At 40.8% G+C, this 26,151-nt stretch overlaps 1 protein-coding gene across 1 annotated transcript; it reads left to right on the top strand.

Moving 5' to 3' along the window:
* Positions 1 to 2,595: 2,595 nt before the first annotated feature.
* On the top strand, positions 2,596 to 25,879 carry LOC118372679 (ADP-ribosyl cyclase/cyclic ADP-ribose hydrolase 1-like). The gene is made up of 8 exons (XM_035758635.2): positions 2,596 to 3,005; positions 3,475 to 3,604; positions 3,723 to 3,858; positions 7,805 to 7,887; positions 8,527 to 8,600; positions 14,135 to 14,221; positions 14,476 to 14,559; positions 21,095 to 25,879. The coding sequence occupies exons 1-8, from the start codon at positions 2,782 to 2,784 to the stop codon at positions 21,150 to 21,152; spliced, it is 876 nt and encodes a 291-aa protein (XP_035614528.1). The 5' UTR covers positions 2,596 to 2,781; the 3' UTR covers positions 21,153 to 25,879.
* Positions 25,880 to 26,151: the final 272 nt, after the last annotated feature.

Genomic DNA, 26,151 nt, shown 5'->3' with positions numbered 1-26,151 from the left:
TCTCTCTCTCTCTCTCCCGTGTTTGTGTGGGCGTGGTTCCCAATCTCGGCCTGATTGTCTGCGCCAGCTGGAACCACTTATCTTCCCTTTATATGTTCTGTAACCAGTGTTTCTTGTTGTCAGATCGTTGTTACTTCCCTGAGGTTGTGTCGTGTGTCTGTGCTCTTCTCTCGCCGTCCTTGTGTGGATTATCTGCTGTGCTCCTTCCTACCCATCCGGACACACTCCCCTGGATTTCTCAGCACGCTATCATTGGAAGATGCGCCCTAGTCCCTGGGTCAGATTCCGTCTAAGTACAGTCTGTCTGTCCTGTTGCTGTTGTAAACTGTATTCATTAAACCATCGTTGCTTGCATCTTGCATCCGCCTCTGTGTTGTCATAGTTTCAGGGAGCATTTTACAGTGATGAGTGGAGGTCGTTTGACCGCTGACCTATTACGGATGCAGGCAATGAGGCAGTGATCGCTGAGATCTTGGTTGAAGACAGCAGAGGTGTAATTTAGAGGAAGTTGGTTAGGGATATCTATGAGGGTGCCCGTGTTTAAGGCTTTGGGGGGGGTACCTGGTAGGTTCATTGATAATTTGTGTGAGATTGAGGGCATCAAGTTTAGATTGTAGGATGGCTGGGGTGTTAAGCATGTTCCAGTTTAGGTCGCCTAGCAGCACGAGCTCTGAAGATAGATGGGGGGCAATCAGTTCACATATGGTGTCCAGAGCACAGCTGGGGCAGAGGGTGTTGTCTATAGCAGGCGGCAACGGTTCTTCACTGGGGCAAATACTTATTAACCCCAGTTAATACTTTTTATATATATATAGATTTGAGACTTCCTCACTGTGTAATTGAAAAATATTTTATGGGCATTCTTTTATTTTCTATCTCTCAATAAACTTACATTTTTTTATTGACTGTTCCAAAAAGAGATAATAGAGGCATAATTGATGCAAAAAAAAATGATACAATTCTTTGTTCATTACTCGTAAAATAATTACTGTAGAAACATTCAAACTAACATTGTTTGTAAGTAATAATTATAATATTTTTATTAGTACAGTATCATTCAATTGCAGTCTGTGCAAGAAATAGTGAAAAAAGGATCACTGTCACATAAAACTGTGTTTCCAACCTATCATGAACGTGCCATCAGTGACATTACCCTATGCGGTTTTAGATATTCATGTAGAATCATTAAAATAAAAAATGCCTATTCTAATGGGTGTACTATGGAGGAGGGAGGTAAGTGACCTCAAATCTAGTGATTTTAGATGTATATGTCAATTGGACTGGAAGCGTGAACTGTACGTGAATATATTTGCCCCCCATATGTATATATATATATATATATATATATATATATATATAATACGATAAATATTTGTAGAAAATCAAAGGGGAGAATATTTTGAAAGTAAATAGCTTTGATAATAGAGGTCAGGAAACACACAGCACGTTTCTGTAGATCTCTAGCACGTGTGGATCGGAAGCTATTAAAATTATGATTATGACGGAAATATTAATTTATGATCAGGGAACTTTAAAATGGGAATTCTAATGGGTGTATCATGAATCAGCGACTTTGCTACAAGTGATTTTAGCTCTCTAGCCCATGTTAGTAAGTTATTATAGATTGTGTAAGAAAGGTGTGAAAAAGATCATTGGCTATTTATGTTTTTTTGACCTTGTAGTTTTACATAAAACCATAAGAAATTAACAACATCACGTTTTAATGTAATTGTTGTGGGTAAAAAAAAAATTGGTTGAAGATCTCTATATAATTTAATTAAGACAAAAACACATTTTTCTGTTAACACCGTGTTCTGCTGAATGCACTTTTAAGACAGTCCCTTGGCTTCAAGTGCATATTATTCCACAATTGAAACCAAGGTAAAGTCACTTTTTGAAAACAAAAAGAAACAAAGAAAACGAAGGCTTTACCTCGCTCTCTATTGTCATCTGATTCTAGATATATCACTCTAATCATGCTCGGACCTTCCTTCCATCAAAGAGGTATTTACGAGCAAACACCGAATATCAAACCAATATCCATACTGAAAACAAATGTATGGCAGTCACCGAATGGCAAAGCAAGGGTTGTCACTTGTTCTCCATCATCGGCTGATTCAGAATGTCATTTCTATCATGCACGTTCCGTTTAACAACGGTGGGAAAAAGTACTCAATTGTCAGACTTGAGTAAAAGTAAAGATACCTTAATATAAAATGACTAGATAGAAATGAGTACTTTTGGGTGTCAGGGAAATGTATGGGAGTAAAAAGTACATATTTTCTTTAGTAATGTAGAGGAGTAAAAGTAAAAGTTGTTCATTACAGATACCCCCCCAAAACGACCGAAGTAGTACTTCAAAGTATTTTTCTTAAGTACACCACTGTAGTTTAAGAGGTACGAGAAAAATATGAATCTTTAATATAAAGCTAACTATACCACAATCAAATTGTAGGCTAGGCTATTTCACATTTTTATTTTATTTATTTAGCTAGGCAAGTCAGTTAAGAACAAATTATTATTTACAATGACGGCCTACACCGGCCAAACCTGGACGACGTGCGGCGGGTTGTGATACAGCTTGGATTTGATCCAGGGCGTCTGTAGTGACGCCTCAATCACTGAGATGCAGTACGGTGCATACTGTCCCCAAGGCCAACTCCGAAAATAGAACTTAGAGCACCGACGGTGTTGAAGGCAATAGGCTATACCACTGGCACAACACAAACAAAAACAAACCACATTTGAGCGCCGATTTCACAGTCTTAACAAGGAGTAGCCATGGAGCATGAAGGATCGCACCGTTTTGCAAAGAAAAAGCGAAGGACTCGCCTCTGGCTAATCATGGGTCTCTGTGCAGTACTTTCACTTCTCGTTATCCTCGCTATTTCTCTGGGAGTAGTGCACAGTCACGCACTGTCTAGTTCCAGTCCATCGAGTGAAAGCCTAAAAAAAACGATTATTGACAAATGTGAAGCATTTATACAGAACAACAAATCTTCAAGGTGAGACGCTTTCATTTAGATTTATTTTGCACATATCATTTACATTTTTAGCTTATTGTTAAAAGTAACTCAAACTTCAGGTTAACTCATTTTTGCAGCAGCTTATTCCATTTCCATTTCCATAGTCGAATAGAATTACATGTAGACTCAATTGTATTTATGATGTAGCCTCCCTGTCTGCATGTGAACCTGCATTGTTTTAAGGCACAGGTGGTTGTGGATTTGCCTTGTAACAACAGGGTGGCTTGTTCAAGCTCGGCTCTGATACTCTCTCACTGTTCCCCATCTGGCTATAATACAGTCAAGACAGCTTAACACAATGAGTAAACAGTTAAAACAGTTGAGTTTTCTCCTATTCAGTAACCATTTCTCAGGGAGCTTTTCCTTCCTCAATCAATGATTGGCCATATTTTGTATTTGTATGATAATGCAGTAATACTATTCTTGATTATTCCTGTGATTGTTCCAGTGCAAACAACTGTCAAAAGATATGGAGTGCATTTCAGCAAGCATTCGTGGGGAGGGACCCATGTAATGTACCGATGGAGGCCTATGACCCCCTTATCCATACTGTGATCCAGGATCCTGTCTGTAACAGGGTGAGATACCCACACACGCTCTCTCACACACCACTCAAATATATTCATATGTTTCGTTTTATTGACAGCTGCAAGTAAATGTTTTTTTTTTTTTTTTTACATTTCATTGCACCACCAGATGTTGTTTTGGAGCAAAACAAAGAAAATAGTGCATGACTTCACAGAGAAGCGAGATTGCTTCTTGACCCTCGAGGACACACTAGTTGGCTTCATCATGAATGGACTGACCTGGTGTGGCAAGGAGGAGAGCAATGGTAAGACTCAAATGGAGCTACACACCATCAGTCTGTACATTTCCATTCATTTTATTTTTTATTTAACCTTTATTTAACTAGGCAAGTCAGTTAAGAACAAATTCTTATTTACAATGACGGCCTACCAAAAGGCAAAAGGCCGACGGGGACTGGGGCTGGGATAAAAAATAATAATAATATAATAATAATAATAAATAGGACAAAACACACATATGACAACAGAGAGAACAGTACATAAAGATAGACCTAAGACAACCACAGAGCAAGGCTGCAACACATACAGCATGGTAGTAACACAACATGACAACAACATGGTAGCAACACAACATGGCAGCAGCACATGGTATCAGCACAAAACATGGTACGAACATTATTGGGCACAGACAACAGCACAAACGGCAAAAAGGCAGAGACAACAGTATATCATGCAAAGCAGCCATAATTGTCAGTGAGAGTGTCCATGATTGAGTCTTTAGATGAAGAGATTGAGATGAAACTGTCCAGTTTGCGTGTTTATTGCAGCTCGTTCCAGTCGCTAGCTGCATTGAACTGAAAAGATGAGCGACCCAGGAATGTGTGTGCTTTGGGGACCTTTAACAGAATGTGACTGGCAGAATGGGTGTTGTAACCACAGGATGAGGGCTGCAGTAGATATGTCGGATAGAGGGGAGTGAGGCCTAAAAGGGTTTTATAAATAAGCATCAACAAATGAGTCTTGCGACGGGTATACAGAGATGACCAGTTTACAGAGGAGTATAGAGTGCAGTGATGTATCCTATAAGGCGCATTGGTGGCAAATCTGATGGCCGAATGGTAAAGAACATCTAGCTGCTCGAGAGCCCCCTTACCTGCTTATCCATAAATTACGTCTCCATAATCTAGCATGGGTAGGATGGTCATCTCAATCAGGGTTAGTTTGGCAGCTGTGGTGAAAGAGGAGTGATTACGATAGAGGAAACCAAGTCTAGATTTAACTTTAGCCTGCAGCTTTGATATGTGCTGAGAGAAGGACAGTGTACCATCAGCCATACTCCCAAGTACTTGTATGAGTACTTGTAACTCTAAACCCTCAGAGGTAGTAATCACACCTGTGGGGAGAGGGGCGTTCTTCTTACCAAACCACATGCCCTTTGTTTTTGGAGGTATTCAGAACAAGGTTAAGGGCAGAGAAAGCTTGTTGGACACTAAGAAAGCTTTGTTGTAAAGCGTTTAACACAAAATCCAGGGAGGGGCCAGCTGAGTATAAGACTGTATCATCTCCATATAAATGGATGATAGAGCTTCCTACTGCCTGATCTATATTGTTGATGTAAATTGAGAAGAGTGTGGGGCCTAGGATTGAACCTTGAGGTACTCCCTTGGTGACAGGCAGTGGCTGAGACAGCAGATGTTCTGACTTTATACACTGCACTCTTTGAGAGAGGTAGTTAGCAAACTAGGCTAAAGACCCCTCAGAGACACCAATACTCCTTAGCCGGGCCACAAGAATGGAATGATCTACCATATCAAAAGCTTTGACCAAACCAATAAAAATAGCAGCACAACATTGCTTAGAATCAAGGGCAAGGGTGACATTATTGAGGACCTTTAAGGTTGCAGTGACACATCCATAACCTGAGTGGAAACCAGATTGCATACCAGAGAGAATACTATAGACATCAAGAAAGCCAGTCAGTTGATTTTTGACAAGTTTTTCCAACACTTTTAATAAACAGGGCAAAATAGAAATAGGCCTAGGATTAGCTTGATCTCCCCCTTTAAATAAAGGACGAACCGTGGCTGCCTTCCAAGCAATGGGAACCTCCCCAGAGAGGAGAGACAGGCTTGGCAATGATAGGGGTAGCAACTTTAAAGAGGAAAGGGTCTAAATCATCTGACCCAGATGTTTTTTTGTGGTCAAGTTTAAGGAGCTCCTTTAGTACCTCGGACTCAGTGACCACCTGCAGGGAGAAACTTTGTAGCAGGGCAGGCGAAAAAGAGGGAGGAGTGTCACGGCTAGTCACATTAGAAGGGGTGAGAGATGAGGAAATGTTGTACGGGCAAGGAGGCATGGCTGAGTCAGATAGGAATCCTGACTTAATGAAGTGGTGATTAAAGAGCTCAGCCATTTTACAGAGGCCAGTTCTTGAAGGAAGGCTTTCTCATTACATTTATTTAGCAAGTGTCTACGACAAATCAGGACAGGTCGTTTCACTGAGCAGCCATTGTGAACACAGGCTGTGATATAGTGATCACTTAGGTCATTACAGAAACCATCAGTCTGATACCTATCAGGATCATTTGTGAGGATAACATCAAGGAGAGTAGCCTTTTCTGGGTGTTTGGAGTCATACCTTGTGGGATTGGTAATAATCTGAGAGAGATTTAGGGAGTCCCATTGCTTTAGGATTTGGTCAGGTGGTTTAAGCATGTCCCAGTTTAGGTCACCGAGCAGGACAAATTCAGACTTAGTGTAAGGGGCCAGGCCGGTGCTGATGGAGGACGATATCACCCAGCAACAGTCAACAAAGAGCAATTTGAAAGTTTAATGCTTAAAACCAGAAAATCAAATTGTTTGGGGACAGACTTGGTGGAGACAACCAAGCACTGAAGGTGATCGTTGGTAAAGATTGCCATTCATCCAAATTTAGAAGATCTGTCTTGCCAAAAAAAGTTATAACCAGAAAGGTTAACATAAGTATTCAAAACACTCTCAGTAATGACCAACACATCTGGATTGGAGCTGTGAACCCACAGTTTCAAGTGATCCATTTTAGGTAATAAGCATCTAGTGTTAAACGTGAAGAAACCCCAGGCTCTTACGAGAGCATAAATCAGTGAAGCAGATATCAGAGCACAAGTCAGAATTGGGGCTAGCAACAGTAGATGGCCCAGGGTGTACATGCACATTTCCAGATATAAACAGCAAGAATACAATCAAGGCACGGCAGAGGACAGGGAGATCTCTACAGTGTTGATTTATGACATTTGAATGTGCATTAGATGGCAACATGATCAGCAATTTAATCAGGTAACATGAATAAAAGCCTGCGAGAGGTGGTTAGAATAGGATGGGAGACCAAAAGTCTGTGTAACCAATAGAGAGTCAGAGTCCCGATTGTGGGAACAAACATAGTCTGTCCCAAGGTTGGGTAAACAAAAAAGTTCATAATCAACAAAGCATGCAGGAGTCATGACGCAAATAGCAAAATGCACAAGAAAAAATTATAATGTATAACGACTTGGGGCTAGCCATTGTAAGTTCAGAGTCACTCGCCCCAACAGTGTGTGTGTGCTGGAGGCGAGCGAAAGCTCGGGAGAGAGGGGGGGAGTGTGGTGGGGGGTACCTGTACCAGACAGGGGGAGACAGGCCAGGGCAGATGGTGATCAGATCGCCAGGTGGAATCCAAGCAGCAGTGCAGCAGGCAACTGGAGTAGGTGTCACACCCACATAGCACAGTGATAGCCATAAACATGTCAAGTACAGTGTGCTATGTCAGATCTATGTCTAATCTAAAAAATGACAGCTAATAGACCATACATGTACAGTATAAACCACTAATGTACTGGTTGTTTTTAGAATGCACCCCAAATGGCAATCTCTTCCATATATAGTGCAGAGCTCCACTCCCCTCTGTATGTATTTGGACAGTGAAGCAAACGTTTTAAATGTGGCTCTATACTACAGCTTTTTGGATTTGAGATTAAATGTTTCATATGAGGTGAAAGTACAGAATGTTACCTTTTAGTTGAGGGTATTTTCATACATTTCTGTTTTACCTGGGCCCCTCATTTGAAGAAGTCATAAGTATTTGGGCAAATTCCCTTAGGATATTAAAGTGTGTGTGTGTGTGTGTGTGTGTGTGTGTGTCTGTCTGTCTGTCTGTCTGTCTGTCTGTCTGTCTGTCTGTCTGTCTGTCTGTCTGTCTGTCTGTCTGTCTGTCTGTCTGTCTGTTTCTTTCCACAGAAACGTTCACCACAGGGTGCCCAGGCTGGACAGACTGTGTCAACAACACAGTTCGTTCATTCTGGAATCGGGCCTCAGCAGCAGTAAGTTCTTTTCAGATTGTTAGTGAGCCAGCTATGGCCAAGGTGCTTTGAAATCTTACACCTACCAGCCATGAATACAAAATGACTGGATCAAAATATACTGAAATGAATTAGATAGCCACAAACCAATCCAAATTCAGTCTGTGATTGTGATGGGGAGCAGAGGAAAGGGTTTCACTGTCTAACTGTTCATCAATTGGCCTTTGTGTCTGTCTCCATGGAAACACATTTCTTAGCTCTCCCCTGATTGGACAATGTCCTACATGGCGATGGGATATAGGCTACACACTTTCATGCAGTTACACTTTGGAATTCAGGACAGCACAACACATGTTTGTGTTGAATTTTCTATTCATAGACAGTGAAGTTCACGATATAATGTCTGAATAGATTAGTGTAGGTGTGGGAGAGAATTCGTTGTTTTTCTAAATCTGTGAGTTATGAGGGTTGCAGAATATGGGTCAGCAGTGGGAGTGAGTGCCCTGTTAAAAATGAGTAGGATTCACTGGAATGTCGCTGGAAATTTGCTGGAAATCTAAGCTTGTTGTTTCAAACTGATTTTGCAATTCAAGTGTTATTTTCCTTCACTGTGGGTGTTACTTCCCTTGTATGGACATTGTATTCGTCTTTCCCTGTTAGTTTGCAGATGCCGCATGTGGTGATGTCACAGCCATGCTGAATGGATCTATTGCCACTCCTTTCAGCCCCACCAGGTAAGGTGCAATGACTGGGTCCTAAATGGCAACCTATTCTCTATAAAGTGAACAACTTTTGACCGAAGACCTACTGTATGGACTCTGTTCAAAAGTAGTGTACTATATAGGGAATAGGGTGTCATTTGAGACACATTTATGTGTTTGGCCTGGCCCGTCTCCAATAATAACACCTCAGCACAAAAATGTGAGTCTTATCAAGACGTTTCACTGTGCAATGGTATGTGTTATTTCAACTGATTCGTGTAGTGATATTCTCTGCTCTGGAAAAATACAAATACTCACAGATATGGCGGACATGACATTTTGGCAGCCGGTGATAGTCAAGCAAATAACTGCCGGTGGTACGGTTATTTACCTTTAATGAACATGAACACATTTAGCATCTCCTGGCTTCCATGCATAGCCTTCAAAGCCACTGATGCAGACCTTTTGGAACATCTACATTTTAAAAAGTCTAATAAAAAAAACATCTCAATGAATCCATTATTTATTTTAGAAGAAGAAGAAATGTAGTCTGTTTCAGAAGAACAGAATAGCATACTCTGAGTTAGGCCCTGATCTGGTTATGCCGTATGGCTGTGCGCTACACTTGTTCATTTAGCAGGCAAGATTTGCTTAGAATTTCGTGGCATTATTTTATAGTATGAAGAATACAATTGAACATAGCTGAATGAAATAGAAAGGATATTTTCTCCAAAGTATTTGAGGGAGTGCGTACATCCGGTTAATGTTTTTTGAGCGGTTAACAAAAAAACAGGTACTCATATATGCTTAATTTAGAGGTATTTATGTAACTTTAGCTGTGATACAAACTTTGGGCTATATGTTTACATTTTTAATACATTTTAAGGCTGCATGATCAAATCAAATTGTATTTGTCACATGCACCGAATACAACAGGTGTACCTTACAGTGAAATGCTTACTTACAGCCCTTAACTAACAATGCAGTTTTAAGAAAAATACAATTTAAAAAATATAAAAGTAACAAATAATTTCACTGCAGCAGTAAAATAACAATAGCGAGGCTATATACAAGGGGAACCGGTACAGAGTCAATATGCGGGGGCACCGGTTAGTCAGGGTAATTGAGGTAATATATAGAGTTATTAAAGTGACTTATGCATTGATAATAACAGAGAGTAGCAGCAGCGTAAGGGGGGGGTAATGCAAATAGTCTGGGTAGCCATTTGAATAGATGTTAGTTGTCTTATGGCTTAGAGATAGAAGCTGTTTAGAAGCCTCTTGGACCTAAACTTGGCGCTCCGGGACCGCTTGCCGTGCAGGTAGCAGAGAGAACAGTCTATGACTAGGGTGGCTGGAGTCTTTAACAATTTTTAGGGCCTTCCTCTGACACCGCCTGGTATAGAGGTCCTGGATGGCAGGAAGCTTGGCCCCAGTGACGTACTGGGCTGAACACACTACCCTTGCGGTCGGAGGCCGAGCAGTTGCCATACCAGGCAGCGATGCAACCAGTCAGGATGCTCTCGATGGTGCAGCTGAAGAACATTTTGAGGATCTGAGGACCCATGCCAAATCTTTTCAGTCTCCTGAGGGGGAATAGGTTTTGTCATGCCCGCTTCATGACTGTCTTGGTGTGCTTGAACCATGTACTTTTGTTGGTGATATGGACACCAAAAAACTTGAAGCTCTCAACCTGCTCCACTACAGCCCCATTGATGAGAATGGGGGCATGCTCGGTCCTCCTTTTCCTGTAGTCCACAATCATCTCCTTAGACTTGATCACGTTGAGGGAGAGGTTGTTGTCCTGGCACCACACTGCCAGGTCTCTGACCTCCTCCCTATATGCTGTCTCATTGTTGTCAGTGATCAGACCTACCACTGTTGTGTCATCGGCAAACTTAATGATGGTGTTGTAGTTGTGCCTGGCCGTGCAGTCATGAGTGAACAAGGTGTACAGGAGGAGACTGAGCACGCACCCCTGAGGGGCCCCCCGTGTGTAGGATCAGCGTGGCGCATGTGTTGTTACCTACCCTTACCACCTGGGGGCAGCCTGTAAGGAAGTCCAGGATTCAGTTGCAGAGGGAGGTGTTTAGTTCCTGGGTCCTTAGCTTAGTGATGAGCTCTGATGGCACTATGGTGTTGAATGCTAAGCTCTAGTCCGTGAATAGCATTCTCACCTAGGTGTTCCTTTTGTCCAGGTTTGAAATGGCAGTGTGGAGTGCAATAGAGATTGCATCATCTGTGGATCTGTTGGGGCGGTATGCAAATTGGAGTGGGTTTAGGGTTTCTGGGATAATGGTGTTGATGTGAGGCATGACCAGCCTTTCAAACCAGTCGTTTAGGCAGGTTACCTTAGTGTTCTTGGGCACAGGAACTATGGTGGTCTGCTTGGCACATGTTGATATTACAGACTCAGACAGGGAGAGGTTGAAAATGTCAGCGAAGACACTTACCAGTACTCGCAGTACACGTCCTGGTAATCCATCTGGCCCTGCGGCCTTGTGAATGATGACCTACTCACATCGGCTACGGAGAGTGTGATCACACAGTCATCCAGAACATCTGATGCTCTCATGCATGCTTCAGTGTTACTTGCCTCGAAGCAAGCATGGAAGTAATTTAGCTCGTCTGGTAGGCTTGTGTCACTGGGCAGCTCTCGGCTGTGCTTCCCTTTGTAGTCTGTAATAGTTTGCAAGCCCTGCCACATCCAACGAACTTCGGAGCCGGTGTAGTACGATTCGATCTTAGTCCTGTATTGATGCTTTGCCTGTTTGATGGTTCGTCGGAGGGCATAGCTGGATTTCTTATAAGCTTCCGGGTTAGAGTCCCGCACCTTGAAAGTGGCAGCTCAAGCCTTTAGCTCAGTGCAGATGTTGCCTGTAATCCATGGCTTCTGGTTGGGGTATGTACGTACAATCACTGTGGCGACGACGTCATCGATGCACTTATTGATGAAGCCAGTGACTGATGTGGTGTACTCTTCAATGCCATCAGAGGAATCCCGGAACATGTTCCAGTCTGTGCTAGCAAAATAGTTCTATAGCTTAGGATCTGCTTCATCTGACCACTTCTTTATTTACTGAGTCACGGGTGCTTTCTGCTTTAATTTTTGCTTGTAAGCAGGAATCATGAGGATAGAATTGTGGTCAGATTTGCCAAATGGAGGGCGAGGGAGAGCTTTGTACGCGTCTCTGTGTGTGGAGTAAAAGTGGTCTAGAGTTTGCACATTTAACATGCTGGTAGAAAGTAGGTGAAACAGATTTAATTTTCCCTGCATTAAAGTCCCCGGCCACTAGGAGCGCCGCCTCTGGATGCGCATTTTCCTGTTTGCTCATGGCGGTATACAGCTCATTGAGTGCGGTTTTAGTGCCAGCCTTGGTCTGTGGTGGTATGTAGACAGCTACAAAAAATACAGATGAAACCTCTCTAGATAGATACTGTGGTCTCCAGCTTATCATGAGATACTCTACCTCAGGCGAGCAAAACCTCAAGACTTCCTTAGATATCGTGCACCAAATGTTGTTTACAAATATACATAGGCCCGCCACCCCTTGTCTTACCAGATGCTGCTGTTCTATCCTGTCGATACAGTGTTTAACCCGCCAGCTGTATGTTATTCATGTCTTTGTTTAGCCACGACTCTGTGAAACATAAGATATTTGTAAAGGAGTGTGTATCTGGCTGCAGGGAAGTCAGGCTAGGAGAGCAGAAATGCGTAGCAAACGGAGCCCTTAATTGAGGCGAACAATACACGGCACTCAGAAAACTAAACACACACAGGTTACAATAACCCGGCGCAAACCAGCCTGGAGTATACATACATTTACACATAACAATTCCACACACAGACATGTGGGGAAACAGGTTGATATGCAAGACGAGTAATGAGGGAAAGCAAACCATGTGTGCAGGAAAACAAGACAAAACAAATGGAAAATTAAAGGTGTATCGCAATGGCTAGAAGACCGGTGACGCCGAACGCCGCCCGAAACAAGGAGAGGGACCGACTTCGGCGGAAGTTGTGACAATATTACAGTTTTTAATGTCCCGTTGGTAGGATATACGTGCTTTTAGTTTGTCCAATTTATTATCCAATGATTGTACGTTGGCCAATATTATGGATGGCAAAGGCAGATCGTCTGCGGATCCTCACAAGGCACCTCGATCTCTTTCCGTGATACCTCTTCCGTCTTTTACTCCTGTGAATGACGGGGATGAGGGCCTGTTCGGATGTCTGGAGTAAATCCCTCTCGTCCAACTCATTAAAGAGACATTCTTCATCCAGTTCAAGGTGAGTAATCGTTGTTATGATTTCCAGAAGCTCTTTTCGGTCACAAGAGACAGTAGCAGGAACATTATGTACAAGATAAGTTACAAAAAAACAAAACAAAACAAAATAAATAGTGTGGTTGGTTAAGAGCCCATGAAACGGCAGCCATCCCCTCTGGTGCCATCTACAGAAACTACATCTACAGATGAGACTAATGATGATTTGAAAAAAGTTGCATGAAAGGCATGAGCTTTGCTTAGTTTTTTAATGTACTTCATCAGTCTCTCATTCACAATTTGGCCGCACCAAAGTATCTCGCACTCACATGGCTCTCCGTCACTTGATCAGGTCATTCTCACAGCCGACAAGTGAAGACAGACACATCGGGGATGCAATTGACGCGCGAGTCCTTATCCTATTCCGAGGCACGTATTGAAGATATTGGAAGAACTGTTCACATTTACTTTTTGCCAGCCAACAAGATGAGTAGGCCTAACGAACAGCAAAAGCACTATGTCATTCTACTATCCTCTATAGTACAAAAGTTAACCTATTCTATTCTGTGTGAGAAATAAATATTCCAAACATAGTCTGGGACAGTTGTGGGATTCGATAGATCCCAAATTAATACAACCACTGGCATCAAAAAACATGTTTTAAGTAAGGAGGCTGTCGCAACAGATCATAACGTTTAGCTAAAAATGTTGATGAACTATTATGCTATTTATAGCACATTATAAGCACAGCAATGCACACACACGGCAGTAGGCTATAAGCGCGAATGTTCCATTGGCAGGAAAACACCATTCTCAAAAGTGACCGGCAAATTATGCATGTAACGCTTTTATTATAAAGGTGCATTTTTATGGTGAAAACGAACTTGCCCAAACTTGAAACTCATGCGCTGCATATGTATGCCAGTTAAACTGTAACCCGCTGTAAAGCACGTTTGGTAGGCTACTAATGACCATCAGCAGCATCAGAGCTTGGAGAAGCTTAAATACCATGACTAAACGGTCACGTGGAATTTGACTGCATTCATGGCTTGTGAACGCCGGTGGAGCAGGAATACCGTCACCCTAACAGCCGTACTCACAGACAACCAAGCCAAAAACATAATTTTCCCACAGCTGCCATTTCCACCAAAATGTAGAACCCCTCTATTGCCACAACACTAGGCATGTTATTAGTAGACTGTTATATTTTTGTTTGCTTAAGCAATAGTGCACCTGCGTAGTTGATTGATTTCATGTCAATTCTGATCTTTACACATTTCTATGTTTGTCTTTTATGTGAAGTATTTTTGCCACCATCGAGGTGAAAAGGTTCAAAGCTGCCAAAGTGAAGAGCCTGAGTGTTGTCCTGGTGACCAAGGAGAATAAGGGGTAAGCTTTTTGTCCAGACAAACTGACGTGCGCGTGTGCGTGTGCGTGTGTGTGTGTGTGTGCGTGCGTGTGTGCGTGTCTGTCATAGTTGATTTGTATGTCTTTCATAATCACTGCACCTGCATTGTGCCTAGTATGGGATTATGTAAAAAAGTAGAATGAATGTCTGTTTATATATAGGATATATGTATGTTTTTATGTTTCATGGGATATTATGACATATTATAATTGTTTCATGTCTTTCTCTGCTAAAGGACAACATGTGATGGTCCCTCCTTACAGGACCTACAGAAAGAGATAGAGCCAAAACTCAAGTATAATTGCAAGGAGGTTCCTGAGTAAGTGAGGAGGTTACAATATAACTCTATTGATTACAACAAATCTGTCTGATATTGTGTGAGTGTGTACACAGAAATTTCTCCAGTGTTAAAAAATGTGAAATGAACACAGAGTGTTAAATCAACACTGAAAGTGTTGTCTGTGGACCCATATATACACTGTAACAGTGTTAAATGAACACACTGATTAGTGTAACACCCATGGCTGTATTTGTTAGTGACAGAGACATTATTGTTGCATTCATCCATTTTCGATCCTATGTTATTGTAATTTTTTATTTTTATTTAACAAAATACCATACACTACCGGTCGTAAGTTTTAAAACACCTACTCATTCAAGGGATTTTCTTTATTTTTACTATTTTCTACAATATAGAATAATAGTAAAGACATCAAAACTATGAAATAACACATGGAATCATGTAGTAACCAAAAAAGTGTTAAACAAATCAAAATATATTTTAGATTTTAGATTCTTCAAATAGCCACCCTTTGGCTTGATGGCAGCTTTGCACACTCTTGGCATTCTCTCAACCAGCTTCACCTGGAATGCTTTTCCAACAGTCTTGAAGGAGTTCCCACATATGCTGAGCACTTGTTGGCTGCTTTTCCTTCACTCTGCGGTCCGACTCATCCCAAAACATCTCAATTTGGTTGAGGTCGGGGGATTGTGAAGGCCAGGTCATCTAATGCAGCACTCCATCCCTCTCCTTCTTGGTTAAATATCCCTTACACAGCCTGAAGGTGTGGTGGGTCATTGTCCTGTTGAAAAACAAATCATAGTACCACTAAGCCCAAGCCAGATGGGATGGTGTATCATTGCAGAATGCTGTGGTAGCCATGCTGGTTAAGTGTGCCTTGAATTCTAAATAAATCACTGACAATGTCACCAGCAAAGCACCCCCATACCATAACACCTCCTCCTCCATGCTTTACGGTGGGAAATACACATGTGGAGATCATCTGTTCACCCACACTGCATCTCACAAAGACACAGCGGTTGGAACCAATAATCTCCAATTTGGACTCCAGACCAAGGACAATTTTCCACCGGTCTAATGTCCATTGCTCATGGTTCTTTGCCCATGCAAGTATCTTATTATTATTGTTGTCCTTTAGTAGTGGTTTCTTTGCAGCAATTCGACCATGAAGGCCTGATTCACACAGTCTCCTCTGAAAAGTTTATGTTGAGATGTGTCTGTTACTTTAACTCTGTAAAGCATTTATTTGGGCTGCTTTTCCTGAGGCTGGTAACTCTAATGAATGTGTCCTCTGCAGCAGAGGTAACTCTGGGTCTTCCATTCCTGTGACGGTCCTCATGAGAGCCAGTTCATCATAGCGCTTGATGGTTTTTGTGACTGCACTTGAAGAGTGAAGTTCTTTACATTTTCCATATTGACTGACCTTCATGTCTTAAAGTAAAGATGGACTGTCGTTTGTCTTTGCTTATTTGAGCTGTTCTTGCCATAATATGGACTTGGTCTTTTACCAAATAGGGCTATCTTGATGTTATTTTAATGGACAAACAATTTGCTTTTCTTTCAAAAACAAGGACATTTCTAAGTGACCCCAAACTTTTGAACAGTAGTGTACAGTAGCTAGCTTGATAGCTTGCTAGCTACAGGTAGCTGCCTACCATGTACTCACTCGGCTCGGTCAGAGCAGTAATTATTAACATGAAGATGATGAGCTACCACTACCGGCTATGGCTAGCTAATTAGCTATTATTTAGCTATTATTATAACTGTATTCCCCAATATTTGCTCAAATTAAAACCTAACATGTAGCCTACCTAGCCATACGGTAGATACTACTACCGCTGTAGACAAAGCTCCCAACGTGCGTCTACTACATGACGTTGAACAGCAGACCTTGGAGGTGAGGCAGTTATGTAGCAGCAGCATAACTAGACCATTTTTAAATTGTAAAGTTAGGCACATGATGACTTGGACACACTTAAATACGTACTCTATTTGATATGCATACTATTAAAATGTTTTTCCTTTCAGTAGTGGATTTTTAGGATGCTAACCTTTTGTAGGAGTGAACATTCAACGTAAAATTCCCTTTGTTTACTCACTTCCTAGTGCCTACAGAACCCCAGGTAGGCAGGATCTCAGCAGAAAGCTGTCAGACAGGCTCTGATGCAGAGGAGAGCAGGGAGGAGGAAGAGGAGTTGCAGAGTAGCAGCAGTGCCAGTGAAGGAGTGACAGAAGAGATTGAACAAGCAAGTAATAAGGGAAATATATGTATGAACAGATTCAATGTGAGGAAGATGAGGTTTTAGATGATCCAGCACTGTGGCCAGAGAAGGTACAATACCATGAAAGAGAAGCTATTGTTCGCAGACTAGCCAACAGGTGTGGTGAGGAGACAGAACTGTATAAAATCATGCCCCCAGACTCGGAAGGCAAGCCCATTCCCCAGTTATTTACAGTACAGTAAGTCAGCAAACAGAAGAGAAAAGGTGCAGAGAGACTGGGTTATTTATAGTAAGAGTGTAAAGGCATATTGCATTTCATGTGTTCCTTTTTTCTCATGAGCAAAGTAAACCATCACCCAGTTCTCTGAATAGTAAGGATGGCTATAAGATATCATCAGTGAAATGGCGGAGAATGTATGACAAACTACCAGAGCATAAGGATGGTGTGTATCACAAGAACTGTTACTGGAAATGGAAAAATCTGCAGCATACCATTACAACACCTACATGTATAGACAGTCAGCTGCAGAAACAAATTCAGTCAGAAATGTATAAAAACAGAGCACTTCTAGAAAGGAATTTGGATGTGACACTGTACTTAGCATCTAGGAATCAGCCATTCCGGGGCTATTGTTGTGACAGAAGAGATTGAACAAGCAATCTTGATGATGTGCATACTGGACATTACCTCGGCTTACTTGAACTGTTATCAAATTATGACCCGCTATTACATGAGCACTTACAGAACGCCAGGGACAAAAAGAAAGGAGCACGATATGTGGTCAAAGGGTTTTGAAAACAATACTTTATAAAAGAGAAGATGCAATGTATTCCTCGGTTATATGTGAAGAAACTCCAAACATTTCCCATACTGAGCAAAATGTATTATTGGTGAGATATGTACACAAAGATGAAGTCCAAGGATCTTTTGAATGGGAAATCATTTAACCTTTTATTGAATTTAAAGACTTCTAGGAAGACAGGCAGTAAAATTTCTGAAATTATTTTGAGTGCATTGGAAGAGCATGGTATTGACACTGCAGATTGCCATGGCCATAATGGTGCAAATATGTCAGGGGAAGTGAAGGGAGGTCAAGCACACATACTGCAAAATAATCCACTGGCCACATACTCACCTTGTGCCTCTCATACTCTTAATCTTGTGGGTGTGCATGCAGCTCAGTCGTGCCCAGAAGTATCAACCTTTTTTGGCTGTGAGAATCGTCTTTACAATCTGTTCAGTTTCAGCCCAGAGCGATGGGCCATTCTCAAGGAAAAGACTGGCTGCTGTCTTAACCGCCTTTCAGACACACGATGGTGTGCGCGTATTGCTGCTGTCCAACCAATGGCAACTCATTTACCTTCTATAATCAAGGCCCTAGACATGCTTCTTGCTACCTGCAGCCTGACAAACGAAGCCAAATCTGAGGCAAAAGGTCTGAAAAGCTACATGTCTTTCAAGGCAATCTTCTTGCTCACTTTCTGGGTTTATTGAGAATAGAAGCCTAATTCTTCAGTCAGGAAATATTTCTCTGGACACTGAAGCAGCTCACATTAAGGCACTAGAGGAAGAAATACAGGCTCTAAGTAAACAATGGGACACTCTTCTGGCAGAAGCCTCCATGGTGGAAAATGAAATGGGTGGAACTACTCAGTTTCACAGTGAACAGAGGAGCCACCAGAAAAAAAGCAAATGAAAAGAAGTCAGACTGGATTTCGCAACACAGTGTTTTATGTGGCTCTGGATAGTATAATCAGTCATTTGGACACGATTGCACACAATTGCAGCTATATGCGAGGAGTTTTCAGGAGTATTTTTTGCTATGGTTAATCTCCTGTTGAACTTACTCAGGAATACCCACATAATGTCTTGACGCTACAGTTGTAGTTTCACAGATGCTTGTTCTCTGTAGGTACCAAATTTATGCCTGCAGTCCACATACTTCAGGAACATTTTATGTGGGGTATGTTATTTAGGCATATATTTAGAAATGATGCATAGGGCAAAAGAGGGTTAGCCTTGTTTATAATAATTGGTAATAAATGATTTAATCTGAAACATGGATCATTGGTAATTTCTAAATTAAAACTGACTACAATACCATATATTCAAAAATAAGTCACAAAATGTGGAGTTATGTATAATAAAGCATTAAACAAAAAACATGATACAGACAGGTTTTGTTAACATTAGGAACCAAAATTGTTTGCAATACTGTTAATATAGGCAAAGGATGAAGGTGGAAACTAGAATCTGCACAACTGTAGTACAGAGCAGCAGAAGCTTATAGTTAGTACATTTAATAACACATATTGTTAGTACGTTATTTTAATCTTAAACATTCAGATTTTTATGTTAGGGGCCCGGTAGTTTATTTTTTTATGGGTGTACGTACATGAGTGTACGTATTTCACAAGGCCTTATTTTGAAGTCCTAGTTTTACCCTAATTCAAGGGCATGAAACTCATACACATCACCTTGAACCAAATTACTAACGTTTTCTAAACGAATCCAATATGTTTCTTGTATTCATTGCACCGGTTACTGAAATAGTCGTTCTATACTGAACAAAAATATAAGTGCAACATGCAACAATTTCCAAGATTTTATTGAGTTACAGTTCATATAAGAAAATCAGTCAATTGAAATACATTCTTTAGGCCATAATCTATGGATTTCACATGACTGGTAATACAGATATGCACCTGTTGTTCACAGATACCTTAAAAACAAAGGTAGGGGCATGAATCGGGAAAACCAGTCAGTATCTGGTGTGACCACAAAGTACTCCAAGCAGCGCAACACATCTCCTTCCCATAGAGTTGGTCAGAATGTTGATTGTGGCTTATTCCTCTTCAATGGCTGTGCGAATGGGTTATATGTATGGTGAGTACGCAGGCCATTGAAGATCTGGGACATTTTCTGCTTCCAGGAATTGTGTACTGATCCTTGCGACATGGGGATGTGCATTATCATGCTGAAACATGGTGATGGTAGTGGATGAATGGCCAGACAATGGGCTTCAGGATCTCGTCACGGTACCTCTGTGCATTCAAATTGCCATCAATAAAATGCAATTCTGTTCATTGTCTGAAGCTTATGCCTGCCCATATCATAACCCCACAGCCACCATGGGACACTCTGTTCACAACATTGACATCAGCAAACTGCTCGCCCACACGAAGCCATACATGTGGTCTGCGGTTGTGAGCCTGTTTGGATGTACTGCCAAATTCTCTAAAACGACGTTGAAGGCGGCTTATGGTAGAGAAATTAACATGTATTTCTTTAGCAACAGCTCTGGTGGACATTCCTGCAGTCAGCATGCCAATTGCACGCTCCCTCAAAACTTCTGACATCTGTAGCCATGTGTTGTGACAAAACTGCACATTTAGAGTGGCCTTTTATTGCCCCCAGTGTAATGTGTAATGATATGTTGTTTGATCAGCTTCTTGATATTCCACACCTGTCAGGTCAATGGATTACCTTGGCAAAGGAGAAATGCTCACTAACAGTGATGTAAACAAATTTGTGCAAAACAATTGAGAGAAATACGCTTTTTGTGCATCTGGAAAATTAGTTTTCAGCTCATGAAACATGGCACCAACACTTTACATGTTGCGTTTATATTTTTGTTCTGTGTAGTTTAGGTGCTTTAGGTACTCATAGCTTAGTTATCCCAATCCTGGCAGTCATTCTGAATACAGGTTGCGGGTGATAAAATATTTCCAAAGTTGGATATCTCCACACTGGTTGGATTCCAACAGGAGTTACACATCACCTTGCAAGACAGTACAACAACACTTCCAGGCCAGAAAACCATTATATTACTTGAGAAAAAAAGGTTTCGATTTGTTCCTAAAGGGGTAAAAACACTTGTCACTATAGTTGTACCCTTTAAGGTCATCCTTTTTACCACAAAGTGATGTGTATGAGTTTCAGGCCCCTGTATTAGAGGAAATCTAGGTTATCAAAATCAAGCCGTTTGGTAGGTACTGTGATCATTTAAAAAAAAAAGAAAAGATGAAAACATATTTCTTTAGGTCTCACTTGGTGAACTCCGTAGGACAGAAAATGGATGAATGAAGCAGCCATGGGTGGTAACTCTACAATTTACTTGAAAATGCAAAGCACTCTTGGAATGATTTGAATACGACTTTACACTAAGCAGTGTGTTCATTTAACACTGTTCCGTTGTCTATAGGGGTCCACAGACTCAGTGTTAATTTAGTTTTTGTTAACACTGGAGCATTTGCTGTGTGTGTTAATACGTGTGTGTTTATGTATGCTGATTTGAAGCAACATTAAAGACACCTCTCACTCTCCTCAGGTCTAAGATCCAGGACTGCATTTCCCACCCAGACACAGCTTGTGGCGCCTGCTGGTAATACTGTCCAATCAGCAGTGAACAAGGCGTGGTCGTCAAGGGTATAAATGGATATTATTCCATCATGGAACCATGAACTAATATTTGAGCTGTCATCAAGCAGCCCCAGGCCTACCCGGATCGGCATAGCTTCCATTCTTTACAGAAGTTCTTACAATTTAATCATTTCCATAGTACCCCTTTTATCTTAAATAACAATTGCACCCTTTAGCAACCTAATTTTCATTATCTCCAGCACAATAGAACATCAAAAATGTATTTTTGATGAGATTTGTGGTGACGTGGAGAGAAAGAAAACACTCTCATTGCAGGTTTTGAAAATCACTGTTTTTCTTACTAATTAAAAAATAAAGGTGCAAGTTGGAACCAAATATGGTTCTTGAGAGCGATACCATAGGGGAACCATTTTCATGGGATGGTTCTTTGAAGAACCATACAAAAATTCAAATCCAAAAATGTTTCGGCACTCCAGGACCAGAATTTAAAAGCCCTGCTGTAGGTTTTTAAACCTTATTTGCATATTTCCCAGGGTGCCTTTGTCATTTAAAAATAAATCCCAAGTGTGCCGGGTAGGCGGAGTGTTCCAATTGATCACCATTCAATGTGTCCAAAGGTACAAATCCGCCTTCCCGGCGGGCCCAGAGAGCAAATGAAGTGCACTATAAGCCTAACGCTGACCAATTGGATTTCTCATAGCAGGTGTAAAAAATAATAATAATGCTACAGCGAAGTTGATACTGTGAGATTTCAAAACTTTTAAAACAATGACTAGAGAGAGACTGTCATCGAATACAGCAAATACAGTTGAAGTCGGAAGTTTACATCCACTTAGGTTGGAGTCATTAAAACTTGTTTTTCAACCACTCCACAAATTTCTTGTTAACAATCTATAGTTTTGGCAAGTCGGATAGGACATCTACTTTGTGCATGACACAAGTGATTTTTCCAACAATTGTTTTCAGACATATTATTTCACTTATAATTCACTGTATCACAATTCCAGTGGGTCAGAAGTGTACATACACTAAGTTGAATGTGCTTTTAAACAGCTTGGAAAATTCCAGAAAATTATGTCATGGCTTTAGAAGCTTCTGATAGGCTAATTGACATCATTTGAGTCAATTGGAGGTGTACGTGTGGATGTATTTCAAGGCCAACCTTCATACTCAGTGCCTCTTTGCTTGACATCATGGGAAAATCAAAAGATATCAGCCAAGACCTTTTTTTATTGTAGACCTCCACAAGTCTGCTTCATCCTTGGGAGCAATTTCCAAACGCCTGAAGGTACTATACTCATCTGTCCAAACAATAGTACGCAAGTATAAACACAATGGGACTATGCAGCCGTTATACCGCTCAGGAAGGAGATGCGTTCTGTCTCCTAGAGATGAGCGTAATTTGGTGCGAAAAGTGCAAATCAATCCCAGAACAACAGCAAAGGACATTGTGAAGATGCTGGAGGAAACAGGTACAAAAGTATCTATATCCACAGTAAAACAAGTCCTATATCGACAACCTGAAAGGCCGCTCAGCAAGGAAGAGGCCACTGTTCCAAAACTGCAATAAAAAAGCCAGACTACGGTTTGCAACTGCACATGGGGACAAAGGTTGTACTTTTTGGAGAAATGTTCTCTGGTCTGATGAACCAAAATTGAAATGTTGGCCATAATGACCATCGTTATGTTTGGAGGTGAAAGGGGGAGGCTTGCAAGCCAAAGAACACCATCCCAACCGGGTAGCACAGGGGTGGCAGCATCATGTTGTGGGGGTGCGTTGCTGCAGGGGGGACTGGTGCACTTCACAAAATTGATGGCATCACGAGGAAAGAAAATGATGTGGATATATTGAAGCAACATCTCAGGACATCATTTGGGCCTTCCAAATGGACAATGACCCCAAGCATACTTCCAAAGCTGTGGCAAATGGCTTAAGGGCAACAAAGTCAAGGTATTGGAGTGGCCATCACAAAGCCCTGACCTCAATCCTATGGAAAATTTGTGGGCAGAACAGAAAAAGTGTGTGTGAACAAGGAGGCCTACAAACCTGACTCAGTTACAGCAGCTCTGTCAGGAAGAATGGGCCAAAATTCACCCAACTTATTGTGGGAAGCTTGTGGAAGGCTACCTGAAAAGTTTGACCCAAGTTAAACAATTTAAAGGCAATGCTACCAAATTCTAATTGAGTGTATGTAAACTTCTGACCCACTGTGAATGTGAGGAAAGAAATAAAAGCTGAAATAAATAATTCTCTCTGCTATTATTCTGACATTTCACATTCTTAAAATAAAGTGATGATCCTAACTGACCTAAGACAGGGAATTTTTCTAGGATTAAATGTCAGGAATTGTGAAAAACTGAGTTTAAATGTATTTGGTGTATGTAAACTTCTGACTTCAGCTGTAGTTCATGTTTAAGTTCTTACTCCTTACTGTCAACACTTTTTATTCAACACTTTGGCTATATAAGCTATAAAATGCTTGTTCTTCTTACTTCCACTCGTGTTACAACCAGCACTGCAGCTGTAATAAATGAGTAGGAAAGTGTATCGACAGGCTTGCGTCGTTATTATTAGCGGCTTGGGTCTTTTTTAATATTGAGGAATATTTCACTTTCTCTGTTCTTAGGAGTAACAGCATGAATTTGTGCATGAGGCTGAAATAATGCGGTCCAACTGGAGTTTCACCATCAGCTGGAAGACGGTGCCCCTTTTTGATCTGTGTCAGTGGATGAAATGGTGTTCAGGAGCGCAGTTTGGCGGGTCATGTTTTGGAGGACGCATGACTCGACCATCGCCTCTCCCGAGCTTTTTTGGTAGTTGCAGCTATGAGACAAGATCGTAATTGGATAGGACGAAATTGGGGAGAAAAGGGGGGTAAAATACTAATTCAAAAATTTACAACTGATCTATTACCGGTGTGATCAAATATCCTACCTAAAATGTTGCCTTTTTTTATTTTTATGGGTTGAACAACAATGAATTGGCAGGGAATTTCAAGCAAAGCCAATATGCAGTGATAAAGTATTGGGCCATTTCAGATTTAGATATAAGAATTTTTCACATAGTAGTCTGGATGTAGTGAACACATTTTTCAAAATAACTTTAGTTAAGTAAGCTATAAGTGTAGCTTATTTTCTTAAAGTGCAAAGTAATTGGTAACTTGGTAAACTATTTTATTGTTGCTACCCCAACACTGAAGGGAGAATTATTAGTTATTTTCACTCTTCTGATTGAAAAAAAAATATTGCACAAACCTCATTGCTCCAGTACTATTTTTAATAGGTTAATGTTGCATAGGTTTATGTTTTTTTAAGTCATGTTCAAAAAAAATCTGAGCGGTAGATCTCAGCTTGCATTTAGACTCAAAGTGATCTTGACTCAGAAAAGGTAGGTGACCACTGTCCTAAGTCAATATGTTAAACACATGTTTTATTCTTTAAGACTATGTATTTCATAGTGCCTTCTTTTGAGAGCCTAGTTTTACCCTAATTCCGTGGCCTGAAACTCATAGTTTACAGGCCACATTAGGCCTCAGATTATGCTGGTTTGCAAAGTGATATTTAATTCCTATTGGATTCCTGTGGGGATATCCAACCTTTTTTTAAATCATTCACCTTCAACCTACATTCAGATTGACTGCCAGGTTTGGAAAGACTAAGATATGAGACTATGTTTTACATCTACTGTAAAGTGGAACAACCAAGTCCAAGTAACAGACTGAAATAGTTTAATTCTGAAGAACCGTAGAGGCCACGTCAAGTACCCCATACTTAACCCAAATGTTCTTTATCGGGCAAGCGTTCTCCAAGGAACCTTAAGAGCTGAGGAAGAACCATTTAAGAACCTTTCTTTCAGTGTACTTTTAATCCTACCCTGGTGTAACAGACAAGCAATTTTAAGGGCCTTTCTTCTTAGGTAGCCTAGTGGTTAGAGCGTTGGGCTTGTAACCGAAAGGTTACAAGATCGAATCCCCGAGCTGACATGGTAAGAATCTGTCATTCTGCTCTGAACAAGGCAGTTAAACCCACTGTTCCTAGGCTGTCATTGTAAATAAGAATTTGTTCTTAACTGACTTGCCTTGTTAAATATATATTTTTAAATGTCATATAAACATTTTCACATATGTAGACTCTGGTATGGTACTGGAGATAAGGAAAATGAGGTAGAAAAGTTAACTAGGGTTTGTATTACCCTACAAATGGACAGCCTATTTAAATTACATAAATAACCTTGTGAATTAAATTTGTCAGTCATATCAAACTTTGTCAGTGCTATACCTTTTGTAAATGGAATATGGGGGTTATATTTCACCATGTTATAGCTAATACAGCTAACATATACTAAAGTGGACCTGCAATGTTGATGATTTATTTATATTGGGGTTTTATTGGTTAGTTATGTAGTTGGCAATCTGAAATGTATTTCTCAACCCATAAGAAGTTATCATAATCTGAATTCACGTGATTGTGTAGCGACAGAAATTTGAACTATCAACAGGTGCGAAGGAGAAGCACTTTTGTGTTCACGAGATTTGTAGCCTACTGTTTGCTTTATGTATTAATCTGCTTTCCTGAAATGCACTAGACGTGGGTGTTTGGAATGTCTTTTTCGCTCCGCTGGTTTTAATGGTGCTTTCTGCCTGTGTGGAGTTATCCTGTCTTACCTACATATTTGTGTGTTTGTAGATGAACAAATGCTGGAGAAGACTTTTATTAAAGGAAGTTAACTCTTCAGTGTCAACACCAGGGGGCCTTAAAATGCAACACTATATGAGTGTTGCAGTATCAATCATAGCAACCGTCATAACACATTTATTCAACATAGTTTACCAGGAGTGTAATCTTTTACATCTTTATTAATCCATTGTACAACATACATGTGTATTTTTCCAGCCACAGTATTTAAAAAGCATGTTTATACAACATAATGTATTCAATATTCCAATGGATTTCAGAATGTACTGTAGCCAAAGTGTTACCAAATTAATTGTTGATCATGTGTTA

Source organism: Oncorhynchus keta, chromosome 4, assembly GCF_023373465.1.
Source record: "Oncorhynchus keta strain PuntledgeMale-10-30-2019 chromosome 4, Oket_V2, whole genome shotgun sequence".
Classification (NCBI taxonomy): Eukaryota; Metazoa; Chordata; class Actinopteri; order Salmoniformes; family Salmonidae; genus Oncorhynchus; species Oncorhynchus keta.
This window is presented reverse-complemented; position numbering and strand designations above follow the sequence as displayed.